Here is a 15,019-nt window from a genome sequence, read left to right as displayed (position 1 = left end):
GAATAGTATCTGAGAAATCTCTTCAGTATTTGGTGGAAAGGAAAGCTACAGCATATGACACTGAGATTGGGATCATTGCACACAGTATGGTCTTTAGAAGAGCAATGGAGATTCTATCCTCTCTTCACAAGCCTGTCGAAATAGATAAGCTCAGCTCTGCTTCACACTCAATATGACATTAAAAAATAAAAATAAAAAAAAATCTTTAAAACAGGCAACAGGTTAACATTAATTTTTTTAAAACTATGAAAACTGTAGAGCTTAAAACTGGTTAAAATCCACATCTAAGTCTGTAAATCCGTGGTGCTGGACTGAACATTCTATGGAGTATCCAGACTTGAACAGCTACTCAGCTCTTTGTCCTTCATTCTAGATCAGCTCTTTGAGGAACAGTTTGAAAGGATCTGCTACATTATCATCTGATTCTGTATATGTACATATTGCAGAATCTACCCCTGTACTAATTAATTTAAAGTGATAGGGAATGTTTGTATTGAGACCATCACTAGAACTGATTGTTTATATAATTAAAATGTTAATATAGTTCCTCACATAAAAACATCATGTGCCAGTTAACACTTTGCCAAACTTGATATGAGACTTGGCATAAGCCATGGTCTGTTTCCAGTGGTCAGTTTGCAAATATCCACGCTAACTCAGATGGGAAAGAGAATTTAAAATCTTGGACATAGGCAATTTCTTATTAGTTGGCCTGTGTGACCATGTACACTTCTACATTTTACTGAAAGCACAAACACAGGCAAGATTCTGACTAAGATACCAGTGATCTCTGCACCACTCTTTCTTACTGGTGTATTGAAATGCAACATCCGGAAGCATGTAGGTAACACAGACGATTTGGTATGTGGAGATAGTTCCTTTGTGTTTCTGATCAACACTGTGATATGTCAGATGTGCACCACAACCTTATCTTCATCAACAGTTGAGTAACATCACGATGAGCTGTGGCTGACCTGGCTTTGCAAACAATAACTGAGTGTGAAGAGCCTTGATATTGGCTGTGGATCAACAAGTAACAATGTGTCAACAGTGAAGGTGTTGGTGGCAAACCCTGCCAAGATACTTACACAGAAACTATTGTGAATGAGTGTCCTGTTGCCAGAGGTTGGGCTGTACCAACTCACTAATTCAGTCATTCAGGAATGTCTCTGCTAACTGTAATTGAGTGTTTGTGCAATGTGTGAGTGCAAGTTTTCCTGGGCCAGCCTATTCTTTGCTTCATACTCACCATAAATAGAGCTTATCAGTGTCACATTGTCTGGTGTTTCTTTTCCCTCCTTGACACGGTAGAAAATGATGATACAGGAAAAGGTATAATACCATGTTCCTGTAAGTTCTATCTCAAACTCCATAGCATTCTTGAAGTATAATTCTAACCTTTATGTCTTTGATAAGTAGTAATTTCACTACAATTGTTTCAAAATAAAGTTGTGTTTTACTGAAATGTTAGGCCTAATTTCCATTCCTTAAGCTGTTATTTCTGTATTGTTACACATTTAATAATTTAATATTAATGTAGCTGCATTTTACATGTTAGCAACATGATTTTCATTATAAATAGAAAATAATCAAATCAAGATATTAGCATATAGTAAAAATGTTTCTAGATATTCAGACTTTAATATTAAACAGATGTTTCTTTCCCCAGTTTTCTCCCTGGTGTAAAGATTAGTCAGTTAAACAGTTAAATCATATTGAATATTTTCAGGGTAAAATTCTGCCTCAAGTTAATGAAAACCTTATTGTCTCTCTGAGCAGTGGAAATAGATCCATCTCTATTGTTCATAAAGAAGGTTTTCATCTGTATATCAATGTTTCTCACTGTAGTTATCATAGCAATTCCAAAAGCACTTAAAACTTTTATTACAAGCTCTGCTACTTTGGGACCTACACAAGCAACAGATCTATGATGAAGCATAGGACAGGTTTACCAAACAATCTGTTTTTATTACTCAACTGGAATGTAAAATTTTATGGGAATGGAATTGAAAAACAGGAAATTTCATGTCCATATTACCAGGATTATGTTCTGATGAGTATGAGACTTCATCTCTGTCTCATTCCTGAGTAGCAAAGTTTTATTCACTAGTATCCTATGGAGACAATTCTTAGTTCTAAATTCTATACATGCTGTTTTCATATGCTTCCTGAACCAGGTATTCATTTAAACTTGATATACAGTCATTCATCTTTCATTTAACTGTTAAAGAAAGTCCAACATAATGTTCCAATTTTTGTACCAATACAGACGTACTCATCTGAATAACACCAACCTCTTATTTCCTTTTTTTAAGCATGGAATAATCTTCCAAGCCATGAACAGTGAAAACAATAGCAAAATATAGACAGACAGAGAAAAATGATAACTATTTTATGCTTAATGAAAGTAATGCAGAGGCTCTTGACATTCTGCACAAACTACCTATATCTTACTGATTTGCCATGGCATTATGTGTGTAGTATGCTCAAGTAATAACTGAAAGTCCTGTTAATCAAATATCAGCAACTTTATATGTAAAGTTGGACACTGTGAGACCTTTGAGGCTTTCAGATCTAGGCATGTGCTTTAATACCTCCAAACTCCAGTTCTATGGTTAACTTTTGGTTTGTGCTTAAACCAGTCTACCTGCTAATGCACATCACAACATTTATGAAGGTCTTGTTTCCTGAATCTACGTGATCAATCATTGAGCTTCCATATGATCACGTCTTTTCTATGAAGAAGGAACTGGCATTTTTCTGAGTTTCTCATCAGTAGAGAACTGGATAAAACTGTGCACTTGTACCCAGGAATGTAGAAATGTTCCTGGTTCTGGCAGTATGGAACTTGTGCCTGCTTACCAGTAGACGTCAGACAGTTTTTTCACTAACATATCACTCTGATGCAATCAGAGCATGGAACTTACATGTTTATTTTTAAGAGAAATATTCATTTTTGCATTTTCCTAAAGGGCCTAAATATTGGATGCTTAAATTAAATGCATTATATTTGAGTCCTGGCAAATGAAAACGATTTGTAAATATTTTGAACAAACTATAATCACATGTACATCAGGGAGGCTGACAGAGCATTCATCACAGAAAACTGTGGAAGTAACACCCATTATGTTTTCTTGCCTAAAATATATAATGTAAGTGCACAGGGCAATCAGTGTATATGTAAATTCTGTTACTAAAATACTCAATTTAATCAGTAAAATGGGTGCAGTCTCACCAGTTAGAGTGTGCAGCTGAATCTATGATAAACATAGAGGCATGAAGCATGAGTCATAAAGAAAGAAAATGCAGTGTATCAAATATTTCTGACTACTATATATTAGCTTCAGCCAATTACGTAAATAGCAATACGACCTGAAAAGTGAATAGTCATTTGAATGAGTTTAAGTAGACAAAGAAAATACAATTTGATCAGATATTGCAACTTAATTTTTAAGGAGTCTGTGAGTTTCTGTCCTTCAGAATGACATTGACTAAGCTTGTATTTTGATATTCTTCCACACTGGAGAAAATTGGGGATTATTTTTATTCTTGCTATCTATTCAGAAATCTCCACTGACCGGTTATTGAGGTTCTCCTCTCTCATCTTCCTCTATTCCCTTCACTTGTTCCTCTGCCCTCTCCTATCCGCCTTCAATCATCTCAGTTGCTTTCTTAATCAGTGACATTAGTTTCTTTGAGTTGTCCTGTGGAATTAAAGAGTAAAAATGCTTAATTTCTTTTGTTTTAATTTACGAAGAAATTATTTTCAAAATATATCACAAAATCACTGTGTGTTTCCTGCATAGCTGTATATTCTGCTTGGCTTTAAACATAGTGAAATTTCTCAGAACTAGTAAAGTGCCTGCCTTACAGGTCATTAGTCTTAATTGAAATTACTTAGGAAATATGTATGTGGTCCACAATTTCATTCTTCTGTGAAGTGAATTCAATCTAAGAGATAAAGCAGTTCAAACTGTCTAGTATTTCAATCTGATAAGCCAGAATGTGCCTCCTTCTGAAAAAATAGATAATCCTTTGATGGACAGAAGATCATTTTCTCAAGATTTTTAAAAAATCTGAGACGTTAAAAGACAGTAAATAAATTTCAACTAAGGGGGTTGGGTAATATACCTATCAAAATTATTACTAGATATGATTTCTTATCATTAAAATACACAGAGATTTGGCTATTAAAGTTTAAAGGAACATACCTAAAGCTAACAGGAATGTACCTTTAGGGAAAGAATTGCGAATACATTTTTATTTCTAGGGAAACAGATAAGTCATATCTAGTGCACTCTAAATAAATAAATACATACATACATAAAAATGTTAATAGAACAACAAAGTATATACTGGCAGATAAAGTAACTTCAGAATCTTTACTAAATTCCTGAAATTTCCAGTGGATGCCTGTATGCTTCTTTCAAAATCCATTTTGAATATTATTAAATCTAATTTGATGTGAAACTTCAGCCTTTTCAATAATAATGTAAGGCATAAAAATGCATCCAGCTCCAGAGGTGTACTAAAATGTTATTCTAACTCAAATACTTTTTCATATGCAGGAACTTAAACTATCAACATTTTGAATTTAAATTCATTTTTCTTGGTTCTAAAGGTCAGATTCAGTTTTGTTTGTTTTTCAGAAGCGGAAATGGAAATTATGAGCAGACCTACTTAATAGAGCAATGACAAATGGTCAGTATCAGGAATGTGTTTAAAAGCAGTTTCCAGGAATGCATAAAGTTCGTGGATTTTACTTACATTTACCCTTAATGTTTCATCATCTACTTTCATTGACATGTATATTTTTGATTCATGAGGTGACATTAAATTTATAAATTAAAATTATTAAATTTACTTAAGGAAAGGGAAGAATTCATCCTTTTCATTCACTGGGTTTTCATGGTCTTAGCTTCAAAGAATATTATGTCTTTTAGCACCACAATTTGAACTTGCTCCATTATTCATTTAAGCTACCTCTGAGTTAATTACAATCAAAAGAAAATAATGTCCATACTGACAGGGTCAATTTTATATCAACCTTATTTTTAAATCTTTATTCATATACTTCTTAATTTTATAATTCTTTGCTAATATACAGATAGATGCTTTCATTTTAGGTAAAACAAAACAAAACAAAACAAAATCTAATTATATACTTAAAAGTCTAACAAGCCTTAAAAATAAATACAGTTAAGTTACCAGTGCCCAGACGTATATTGCTTTACTTGTTGTTGTTAAAAAGGATTTTTCAAGAGGTCACTTGGACACCTATATTCAAGTTTCATCCCAAAAAGGAATCTTAAATAGTGATCCCTTGGAAGTAGTTAACACACACAACACAAAAAAAATACGGAAGATTGTGGTGGTTTTACCGTGCTAGGCAGCTGATCACCACAACCGCTCTCTCACTCCCCCTCCTTAGATGAGGAGGGGAAGAAGTAAAGGAAAGAACAACTCACGGGTTGAGATAAGGATGATATAATTACAGGGAAAATAATAATTATTAAGGAAAGATTATTATTAATTAAACAATTTAACAATTTAACTAAACAATTAACAATTTAACTAAAGGGGAAAAAAAGGAAAGGGGAAAAGGGAGGGGGAAAGGGAAAACTAAACAAAACAAGTAAAGGCTATGTGGAAGTGCAGAGGAAAGAAATTACTCTCTACTTCCCACAAATGAGCGATGCTTGACCACATCCTTGAAGTAGGGCCTCAACGCGCGTAGCCGGTGTTCGGGAGGAGGAGGACAGACATTTTCACAACGAGAGCCCACCCCTCCCCTCTTCCTCCTTTTTCCACCTTTTATTGCTGAGTGTGACATCATATCGTGTGGAATATCCCTTTGGTTGGTTTAGGTCAGCTGCCCTGGTGATGTTTCTTTTCTCACATCTTTGCCCACCCCTAGGGTTGTTAGAGAGAGTCCTGATGCTGTGCCAGCACTGCTCAGCAGCAGACACAACACTGGTGTGATACCATTGCTGTTTTAGCTACGAGTGCAGAGCACAGCACTGTATGGGCTGCTGCAGGGAAAGTTAACATCCCAGCCCAACCCAGTACAAAGATGGAAAAAGCTAACATTTCAATTTTACACCAAAAAGCACAAATAGAATGAAAGACCTAAAACATATGGAGATATGGCTTATTTTAACATCATTTCTGAAAGGAAACCTTGATGTTAACAGTGCTGATGTAAGTGAACCGAATTATCATTAGTGCTTTGAGTTAAAGAAATAAAATAATATGAATACATATTTGAAAGTACTTATCAATGTAACTACAGATCAAAGTCAGGAAACAGTCACTTGATTTTGTTTGTTTATTTGTTGTTTGTTGGTTTGTTTGTTTGAAGAATTCTAGGACTGTCTTGAATAACGGGAAGCTTAAAAAAAATAGTGATACCCAGTCTTCTATTTTACCAGTGATTTCTTCCTTGCAAAGTCCTGAAAAGTACTGCATTTCAGACAGTAGAGTAAAAATCTGCATACAGAGAAAAAATCAGAAAACCACAAAAACAACAGAACTGTGAGGTCCACACTAGAAATGCACAGAAAGGAGGCAAGCAGTTAACTATTGTAATAAATCAGCATATTTTCTAAATTCATTTTCATCTGTTTATGAAGAAGTGGAACAAATTTATTCTAAGAAAGAAGGAGAGGCAACTCGAAGCTTGTAATTTTATCACATGGATGTTTCACCATTTGTTTTCACCATTTATGTGATTCTGTTTTTTCTGTTTCTTATTTCTACAGTTGAAAATTTTCATTGAGAAAAGGCAGAATGGAGAGTTGACGATAATCCAATATATTAAATAGGATGATATGAAAAAGTACACTAATAGATTTGGTTTAGTATTATAATTCATTCATTTTGTTCTCTTACAAGCTATAAAAGATTGCACTAATATGTGCTTTTGAAAATATTGGTGTATGTGATTTTTGACACTGAAATTAGCAATTTTGACAGATGTTGAGTGTCACTGAGTGAGGTTTTCCCCGTTTTTTTGTAGCAATGAACTTTTTTTCTCATTTTGTTTTCCTTTTTTTTTTTTTTCCCCCCTCCATTTATAATTATTTTCATTATTTTTCCTTAAGGTTGGAAAAGAGCTCCAAGATCGTATAGTCCAACAATCCCCTTGCCACCAATATTACCCACTAAATCATTTTCCTAAGTACCACATGCAACCTTTCCTTACACAGCCCCAGGGACAGTGACTCCATCACCTCCCTGGGCAACCCATTTCTAACTACTCTTTCTGAGAAGAAGTTTCTCCTAATTTCCAACTGGAACCTCCCCCAGTACAACTTGAGTCGATTTCCTCTTGTCCTATCACAGGACCAGGGATGTGATTGTCCCCCCAGTCCAAGCTCTGGTGAGGCTTCACCTCAAGTACTGTGTTCAGCTTTGGTTCCCTCACTACAAGAAGGACATCAAGGCCCTGGAACATGTCCAGAGAAGGGCTATGAAGCTGGTGAAGGGCTTGGAACACAAGTCCTATGAGGAGAAGCTGAGGGAGCTGGGGTTGTTGAGTCAGGAGAAGAGGAGGCTCAGGGAGACCTTCTTGCTCTCTACAACTACCTGAAAGGAAGGTGTGGAGAGCTGGGGGTCAGCCTCTTCTCACAGGTAACTAGCGACAGGACTAGAGGGAATGGCCTCAAGGTGTGCCAGGGAAAATTTAAGTTAGAAATTAGGAGACATTTCTTCTCAGAAAGAGTAGTCAGGCATTGTGTCCTGGTTCCAGTTAGGACAGAGTTAAGTAGCTCATAGTAGCTGGTAGGGTGCTATGTTTTGGATTAGGATGAGAAGAGCGCTGATAACATGCTGATGTTTTAATTGTTGCAGAGCAGTGTTTACACCAGGCCAAGGACTTTTCGGCTTCTTGCTCTGTCCTGCCAGCGAGCAGGCTGGGGGTACAGCAGGAGCTGGGAGGGGACAGACCCAGGACAGCTGACCCAAACTGGCCAAAGGGGTATTCCATACCATCTGACGTCATGCTAAACAATATATAGGGGTGGCTGGCCGGGGTGGGGGGGCCGGCTGCTCGGGAATAGGCTGGGCTTCGGTCAGCGGGTGGTGAGCAATTGCATTGTGCATCACTTGTTTTCTTACACGTTATTATTGTTAATACTATTACCATTATCACTATTATTATTATTATTGTTATTATTATTTTCCTGTCTTAATAAACTGTCTTTATCTCAACTCACAGGCTTCACTTTCCCGTTTCTCTCCCCCATCCCAGAGAGGGAGGGGGGAGGGTGAGCGAACGGCTGCGTGGTGTTTAGCTGCCAGCCGGGTTAAACCACAACAGTCCTTTTGGCGCCCAACGTGGGGCCCGAAGGGTTGAGATATCGACAAATCTGACCAGAGTGTGTTAAACTAAAATTGGTATAAGTATTGGACCTGCTTAATAGTTGCTAGTCACGATGTTGATTGCCTTAATCTCCAGTCTGCTGTACCTGTATTCCAAATTGAGTTTTATGGTGCCTTACTTTCTGTATGTGCTCCCTGTTGCACTGTTTATCCTTTCCGGGCCCTGGTTTAAGATTGTTATGGTACTGTGCGGTGTAGCAATGGCTTATGAAATGATGAAATATCTGGTCACGACTTTAACCTGGTATTTGTACTCAGCACTGACGTCGACTCTATACTTTGGAACCCATATCTCGGAAACTATTAGCAATTACACCTATTGCCTGTTTTCGTTAGGGAGCCAATCTGTGAAGGGGACAAGGGAAGACATGTTTCCCTACCTGTTCACTCTCCCTTTCTCCTTCACCACCACCCTCTTATCCCCCGAGTTAGTTACGGTGGTTCTCCGAGATGTTGAATATCCTTGGGATACTCAGACCAGCCTGCTCTTGTTGTTATGTCTCCTGAATGCGCTTCAGATTTTGTGGAGGGTTAAACAACTACTTAGGAATCTCATCCGGAGATCTGTCTTGAGGCGGGATAGTTGCGAGTGGCAGGGAGTGTGGGAGGATATGGGCAGGTTTCTAGAGCAGTGGTCACCTCCAGTGTTTTGGACATTCACCCCTGAACAACTGCAAAATCCTAAAAAGCTGGCAGAATGCTTGAAAAAAAGGTGTCATGACTCTGGCAGTTCCAAAGTGACACAAATCACTGTAGCGTGCTGGGGTCTGGCTTGTGCCTATCGAGCTGCAATTGATGCTACTAGCAACCTAGTTCCAGCTCCTGCAGCCGCTCCAGCTCCAGCTCCTGCAGCCACTCCAGCTCCAGCTCCTGCAGCCGCTCCAGCTCCAGCCCCTGCAGCCACTCCAGCTCCAGCTCCTGCAGCCGCTCCAGTTCCAGCTCCTGCAGCCGCTCCAGCTCCTGCAGCCGCTCCAGCTCCTGCAGCTCCTCCAGCTCCAGCTCCTGCAGCCGCTCCAGCTCCTGCAGCCGTTCCAGCTCCTGCAGCCGTTCCAGCTCCAGCTCCTGCAGCCGCTCCAGCTCCAGCTCCTGCAGCCGCTCCAGCTCCAGCCCCTGCAGCCGCTCCAGCTCCTGCAGCTGCCCCAGCTCGTGCAGCTGCTCCCACTCCTGTGGCTGGGTCAGAGAAACGAGCTGTAGCAGTGCAAGTTGACCCCGCAGAGGGTATTCCAACCCCTGTGGCAGACCCTGTGTCTGGGTCAGAGAAACGAGCTGTAGCAGTGCAAGTTGACCCCGCAGAGGGTATTCCAACCCTGTGGCAGACCCTGTGTCTGGGTTAGAGAAACGAGCTGTAGCAGTGCAAGTTGCCCCTGTAGAAAAGGTGAAAAAATGGTATAGAGGCTCAGGTCGTTTAAAACGCAGACAGTCTTCTGCTAAGTCTGGGCGTAGTGAAGATGAGGCTGGGCCATCAAAGGTGCAGGAGACTGAAGATGAGGATGAGGATGGCGAAAAATCAACAGTAACTACCCGGACTCCATACCAGCCATCAAAGGTGCAGGAGACTGAAGATGAGGATGAGGATGTCGGAAAATCAACAGTAACTACCCGGACTCTACACCGGCCATCAAAGGTGCAGAAGACTGAAGATGAGGATGAGGATGTCGAAAAATCAACAGTAATTACCCGGACTCTATACCAGCGTGAGATGTGCGAAAAGATTTTGGTCGCTGTATAGGCGAGCAGCTTGTCACCTGGCTGCTCCGGTGCTGGGACACGGGAGCCAATTATGTGGAATTGGAGGGCAAGGAAGCCAGGCGGCTGGGATCCCTTGCTAGGGACGCATGCATTGACAAAGCAATTGGAGATGGAGCACAATCTCGCAGCCTCTGGAGGCGTCTCCTGTCAGCTGTGAAGGAAAGGTATCCCTTCAAGGAAGAACTTGTATGTTTACCAAGCAAATGGACCACCATGGAGAAGGGAATTCAGTACCTGAGGGAATTGGCCGTACGGGAAGTAATTTATAAGGACCTAGACGACGCACAAACATCCGCAGATCCAGATGCAGTCCGGTGTACACTACCCATGTGGCGGAAGTTTGTACAGAGTGCCCCATCATCATATGCCAACTCATTGGCAATACTAGCCTGGAAAACGGAGGAGAATCCCACAGTGAATGAAGTGACTAAAATACTCCGGCAGTACGAAGGAAATCTCTCCTCTTCCCTAAAGGCCTGTGTCTCAGCTGTGGAGAAACTCTCTGAAGAGGTCCACCGACTTAAAGAGAATTTATCTTCCCCTCCACCTGAACGAACCAGTGTCCACCAGCTAAAAGAGAATGCTTTGGAGAAACTTTCTGAAAAGATCCACCAACTTGAAGAAAGATTATCTTCCCCTTCACCTGAACGAACCAGTGTCCACCAGCTAAAAGAGAATACCTTGGAGAAACTTTCTGAAAAGATCCACCAACTTGAAGAGAGATTATTTTCCTCCCCACCTGTACAAACCAGTGTCTCAGCTATTAGGGGTAAACGTTCATCTATGCAAGGAAGACAATATGGTGGGCACACACACCGCGCCACCCTGTGGTTTTACCTACGTGACCATGGAGAGGACATGAGAAAATGGGATGGAAAATCTACTGCAACCCTAGAGGCACGGGTACGTGAATTGCAAAGGAAAACAATTGGGAAAAAGGAGTTCTCTGAAAGGTTTGCTGCTCCAACTTCCAGCAGGCAGTCCTTTAAACACAGAAATGAAGATTCTGACCAGGACTAGAGGGGCCCTGCCTCCAGCCAGGGGGAGGAAAGGGACAATTGAGTTTATTGGACTGTGTGGATTCGATGGCCTGGCACGTCAGACGCACAGAAGTATAAGGCTTTGGTAGACACCGGTGCACAATGTACTCTAATGCCATCAAGCTATAAAGGGCCAGAGCCCATCTGTATTTATGGTGTGACGGGGGGATCCCAGCAGTTAACTGTATTGGAGGCTGAAGTAAGTCTAACCGTTAATGAGTGGCAAAAGCACCGTATTGTGACTGGCCCAGATGCTCCGTGCATCCTTGGCATAGACTATCTTAGAAGAGGATATTTCAAGGACCCAAAAGGGTTCCGCTGGGCTTTTGGCATAGCTGCTTTGGAGACAGAGGACATTAAACAGTTGTCTACCTTGCCTGGTCTCTCAGAGGACCCTTCTGTTGTGGGGTTGCTGAGGGTTGAAGAACAGCAAGTGCCGATCGCTACCACAACTGTGCACCGGCGGCAATATCGCACCAACCGAGACTCCCTGAGTCCCATCCATAAGCTAATTCGTCAACTGGAGAGCCAAGGAGTGATCAGCAAGACTCACTCACCTTTTAATAGTCCCATATGGCCAGTGCGAAAGTCTAATGGTGAGTGGAGACTAACAGTGGACTATCGTGGCCTGAACGAAGTCACGCCACCACTGAGTGCTGCAGTGCCGGACATGCTAGAACTCCAGTATGAACTGGAATCAAAGGCAGCCAAGTGGTATGCCACAATTGATATCGCTAATGCATTTTTCTCCATCCCTCTAGCAGCACAGTGCAGGCCACAGTTTGCTTTCACTTGGAGGGGAGTCCAATATACTTGGAATCGGCTGCCCCAGGGGTGGAAACACAGCCCTACCATTTGCCATGGACTGATCCAGTCTGCGCTGGAGCAGGGGGAAGCTCCTGAACACCTGCAGTACATCGATGACATCATTGTGTGGGGTGACACTGCAGAAGAAGTTTTCGAGAAAGGGAAGAAAATAGTCCAAATCCTTCTGAAGGCCGGTTTTGCCATAAAACAGAATAAAGTTAAAGGACCTGCACGAGAGATCCAGTTTTTAGGAATTAAATGGCAAGATGGACGTCGTCAAATCCCAATGGATGTGATCAACAAGATAACAGCTATGTCTCCACCAACTAGCAAAAAAGAAACACAAACTTTCCTAGGTGTCGTGGGGTTTTGGAGAATGCATATTCCAAATTACAGTCTGATTGTAAACCCGCTCTACCAAGTAACCCGTAAGAAGAATGCTTTTGAATGGGGCCCTGAGCAACGACAAGCCTTTGAACAAATTAAGCAGGAAATAGTTCATGCAGTAGCCCTCGGGCCAGTCCGAACAGGACCAGATGTAAAGAATGTGCTCTACACCGCAGCCGGGGAGAATGGTCCCACCTGGAGCCTCTGGCAGAAAGAACCTGGGGAAACTCGAGGTCGACCCCTGGGGTTTTGGAGTCGGGGATACAGAGGATCTGAAGCCCGCTATACTCCAACTGAAAAGGAGATATTGGCAGCATATGAAGGAGTTCGATCTGCTTCGGAAGTGGTCGGTACTGAAGCGCAGCTCCTCCTGGCACCCCGACTGCCGGTACTAGGCTGGATGTTCAAAGGAAGGGTCCCCTCTACGCATCATGCAACTGATGCTACATGGAGCAAGTGGGTTGCACTGATTACTCAGCGGGCTTGAATAGGAAACCCCAGTCGCCCAGGAATCTTGGAGGTGATTATGGACTGGCCAGAAGGCAAATACTTTGGGATATCATCAGAGGAGGAGGTGGTTCGTGCTGAAGAAGCCCCCCTGTACAACAAGCTACCGGAAAATGAGAAGAAATATGCCTTGTTCACTGACAGGTCCTGTCGTATTGTGGGAAAGCATCGGAGATGGAAAGCTGCTGTATGGAGTCCTACACGACGAGTTGCAGAAGCTGCTGAGGGAGAAGGTGAATCGAGTCAGTTTGCAGAAGTGAAAGCCATTCAGCTGGCTTTAGATATTGCTGAACGAGAAAAGTGGCCAGTTCTCTATCTCTATACTGATTCATGGATGGTAGCAAATGCCCTGTGGGGGTGGTTACAGCAATGGAAGCAGAACAACTGGCAGCGCAGGGGCAAGCCCATCTGGGCTGCGGCATTGTGGCAAGATATTGCTGCCCGGGTAGAGAACCTGGTTGTAAAGGTACGCCATGTAGATGCTCATGTGCCCAAGAATCGGGCTACTGAAGAACACCAAAACAACCAGCAGGTGGATCAGGCTGCTAAGATTGAAGTGGCTCAGGTGGACCTGGACTGGCAACATAAAGGTGAATTATTTATAGCCCGATGGGCCCATGACACCTCAGGCCATCAAGGTAGAGATGCAACCTACAGATGGGCTCGTGATCGAGGGGTGGACCTGACCATGGACACTATAGCACAGGTTATTCATGACTGTGAAACATGTGCTGCAATCAAGCAAGCCAAACGGTCAAAACCTCTTTGGTATGGAGGACGATGGCTGAAATATAAATATGGAGAGGCCTGGCAGATTGATTACATCACACTCCCTCAAACCCGCAACGGCAAGCGCCACGTACTTACAATGGTGGAAGCAACCACCGGATGGCTGGAAACATATCCTGTGCCCCATGCCACCGCCCGGAACACTATCCTGGGCCTTGAAAAGCAAGTCTTATGGCGACATGGCACCCCAGAGAGAATTGAGTCAGACAACGGGACTCATTTCCGAAACAACCTTATAGACACTTGGGCCAAAGAACATGGTATTGAGTGGGTGTATCACATCCCCTATCATGCACCAGCCTCTGGAAAAGTTGAACGATACAATGGACTGTTGAAGACTACACTGAAAGCAATGGGTGCTGGGACATTCAAAAATTGGGATACACATTTGGCAAAGGCCACCTGGTTAGTCAATACCAGGGGATCTGCCAACCGAGCTGGACCTGCCCAATCAAACCTGTTACGCACTGTAGAAGGGGATAAAGTTCCTGTAGTGCACGTAAGAAACATGCTGGGTAAAACAGTCTGGGCTACTCCTGCCTCAGGAAAAGGCAAACCCATTCGTGGAATTGCTTTTGCTCAGGGACCTGGATGCACTTGGTGGGTAATGCAAAAGAATGGGGAGGTCCGGTGTGTACCTCAAGGGGATTTGATACTGGGTGAGAATAGCCCATGAGTTGAATTGTAGTATGTTAATTATTATATAATAATGTATGTCATCACTACCATGATTGCTATATATCATAGATGAAAATGGTGATTAATTAGAATGTATTGGACAGAGTGTAACCTGAGCATGACATAAATGGTATGGAATAAGGGGTGGATATCTGTCCTGGTTCCAGTTAGGACAGAGTTAAGTAGCTCATAGTAGCTGGTAGGGTGCTATGTTTTGGATTAGGATGAGAAGAGCGCTGATAACATGCTGATGTTTTAATTGTTGCAGAGCAGTGTTTACACCAGGCCAAGGACTTTTCGGCTTCTCGCTCTGTCCTGCCAGCGAGCAGGCTGGGGGTGCAGCAGGAGCTGGGAGGGGACAGACCCAGGACAGCTGACCCAAACTGGCCAAAGGGGTATTCCATACCATCTGACATCATGCTAAACAATATATAGGGGTGGCTGGCCGGGGTGGGGGGGCCGGCTGCTCGGGAATAGGCTGGGCTTCGGTCAGCGGGTGGTGAGCAATTGCATTGTGCATCACTTGTTTTCTTACACGTTATTATTGTTAATACTATTATCATTATCACTATTATTATTATTATTTTAGGACGTTAAAGATCACCTAGTTTCAACCCCTCTGCTCTGAGCAGGGTTGCCAACCACTAGAGCTGCATCCAGCCTGGCTTTGAATGCCTCCA

The 15,019-nt window shown here is 42.3% G+C and overlaps 1 protein-coding gene across 1 annotated transcript in view; it reads left to right on the top strand.

Moving 5' to 3' along the window:
- LOC308187793 (uncharacterized protein) overlaps window positions 1-14,796 on the top strand; it is a 219,623-nt gene extending 204,827 nt beyond the window's left edge. The window contains exon 2 of the mRNA XM_080576128.1: window positions 12,857-14,796. Within this exon, the coding sequence (XP_080432254.1) occupies window positions 12,892-14,337 (1,446 nt within the window). The 5' untranslated portion in view covers window positions 12,857-12,891 and the 3' untranslated portion in view covers window positions 14,338-14,796. The remainder of the gene's footprint in view (window positions 1-12,856) is intronic.
- The last annotated feature ends 223 nt before the right edge of the window (window positions 14,797-15,019 follow it).

Source organism: Anser brachyrhynchus, assembly GCF_964034855.1.
Source record: "Anser brachyrhynchus genome assembly, chromosome: 1".
Lineage (NCBI taxonomy): Eukaryota > Metazoa > Chordata > Aves > Anseriformes > Anatidae > Anser > Anser brachyrhynchus.
This window is presented reverse-complemented; position numbering and strand designations above follow the sequence as displayed.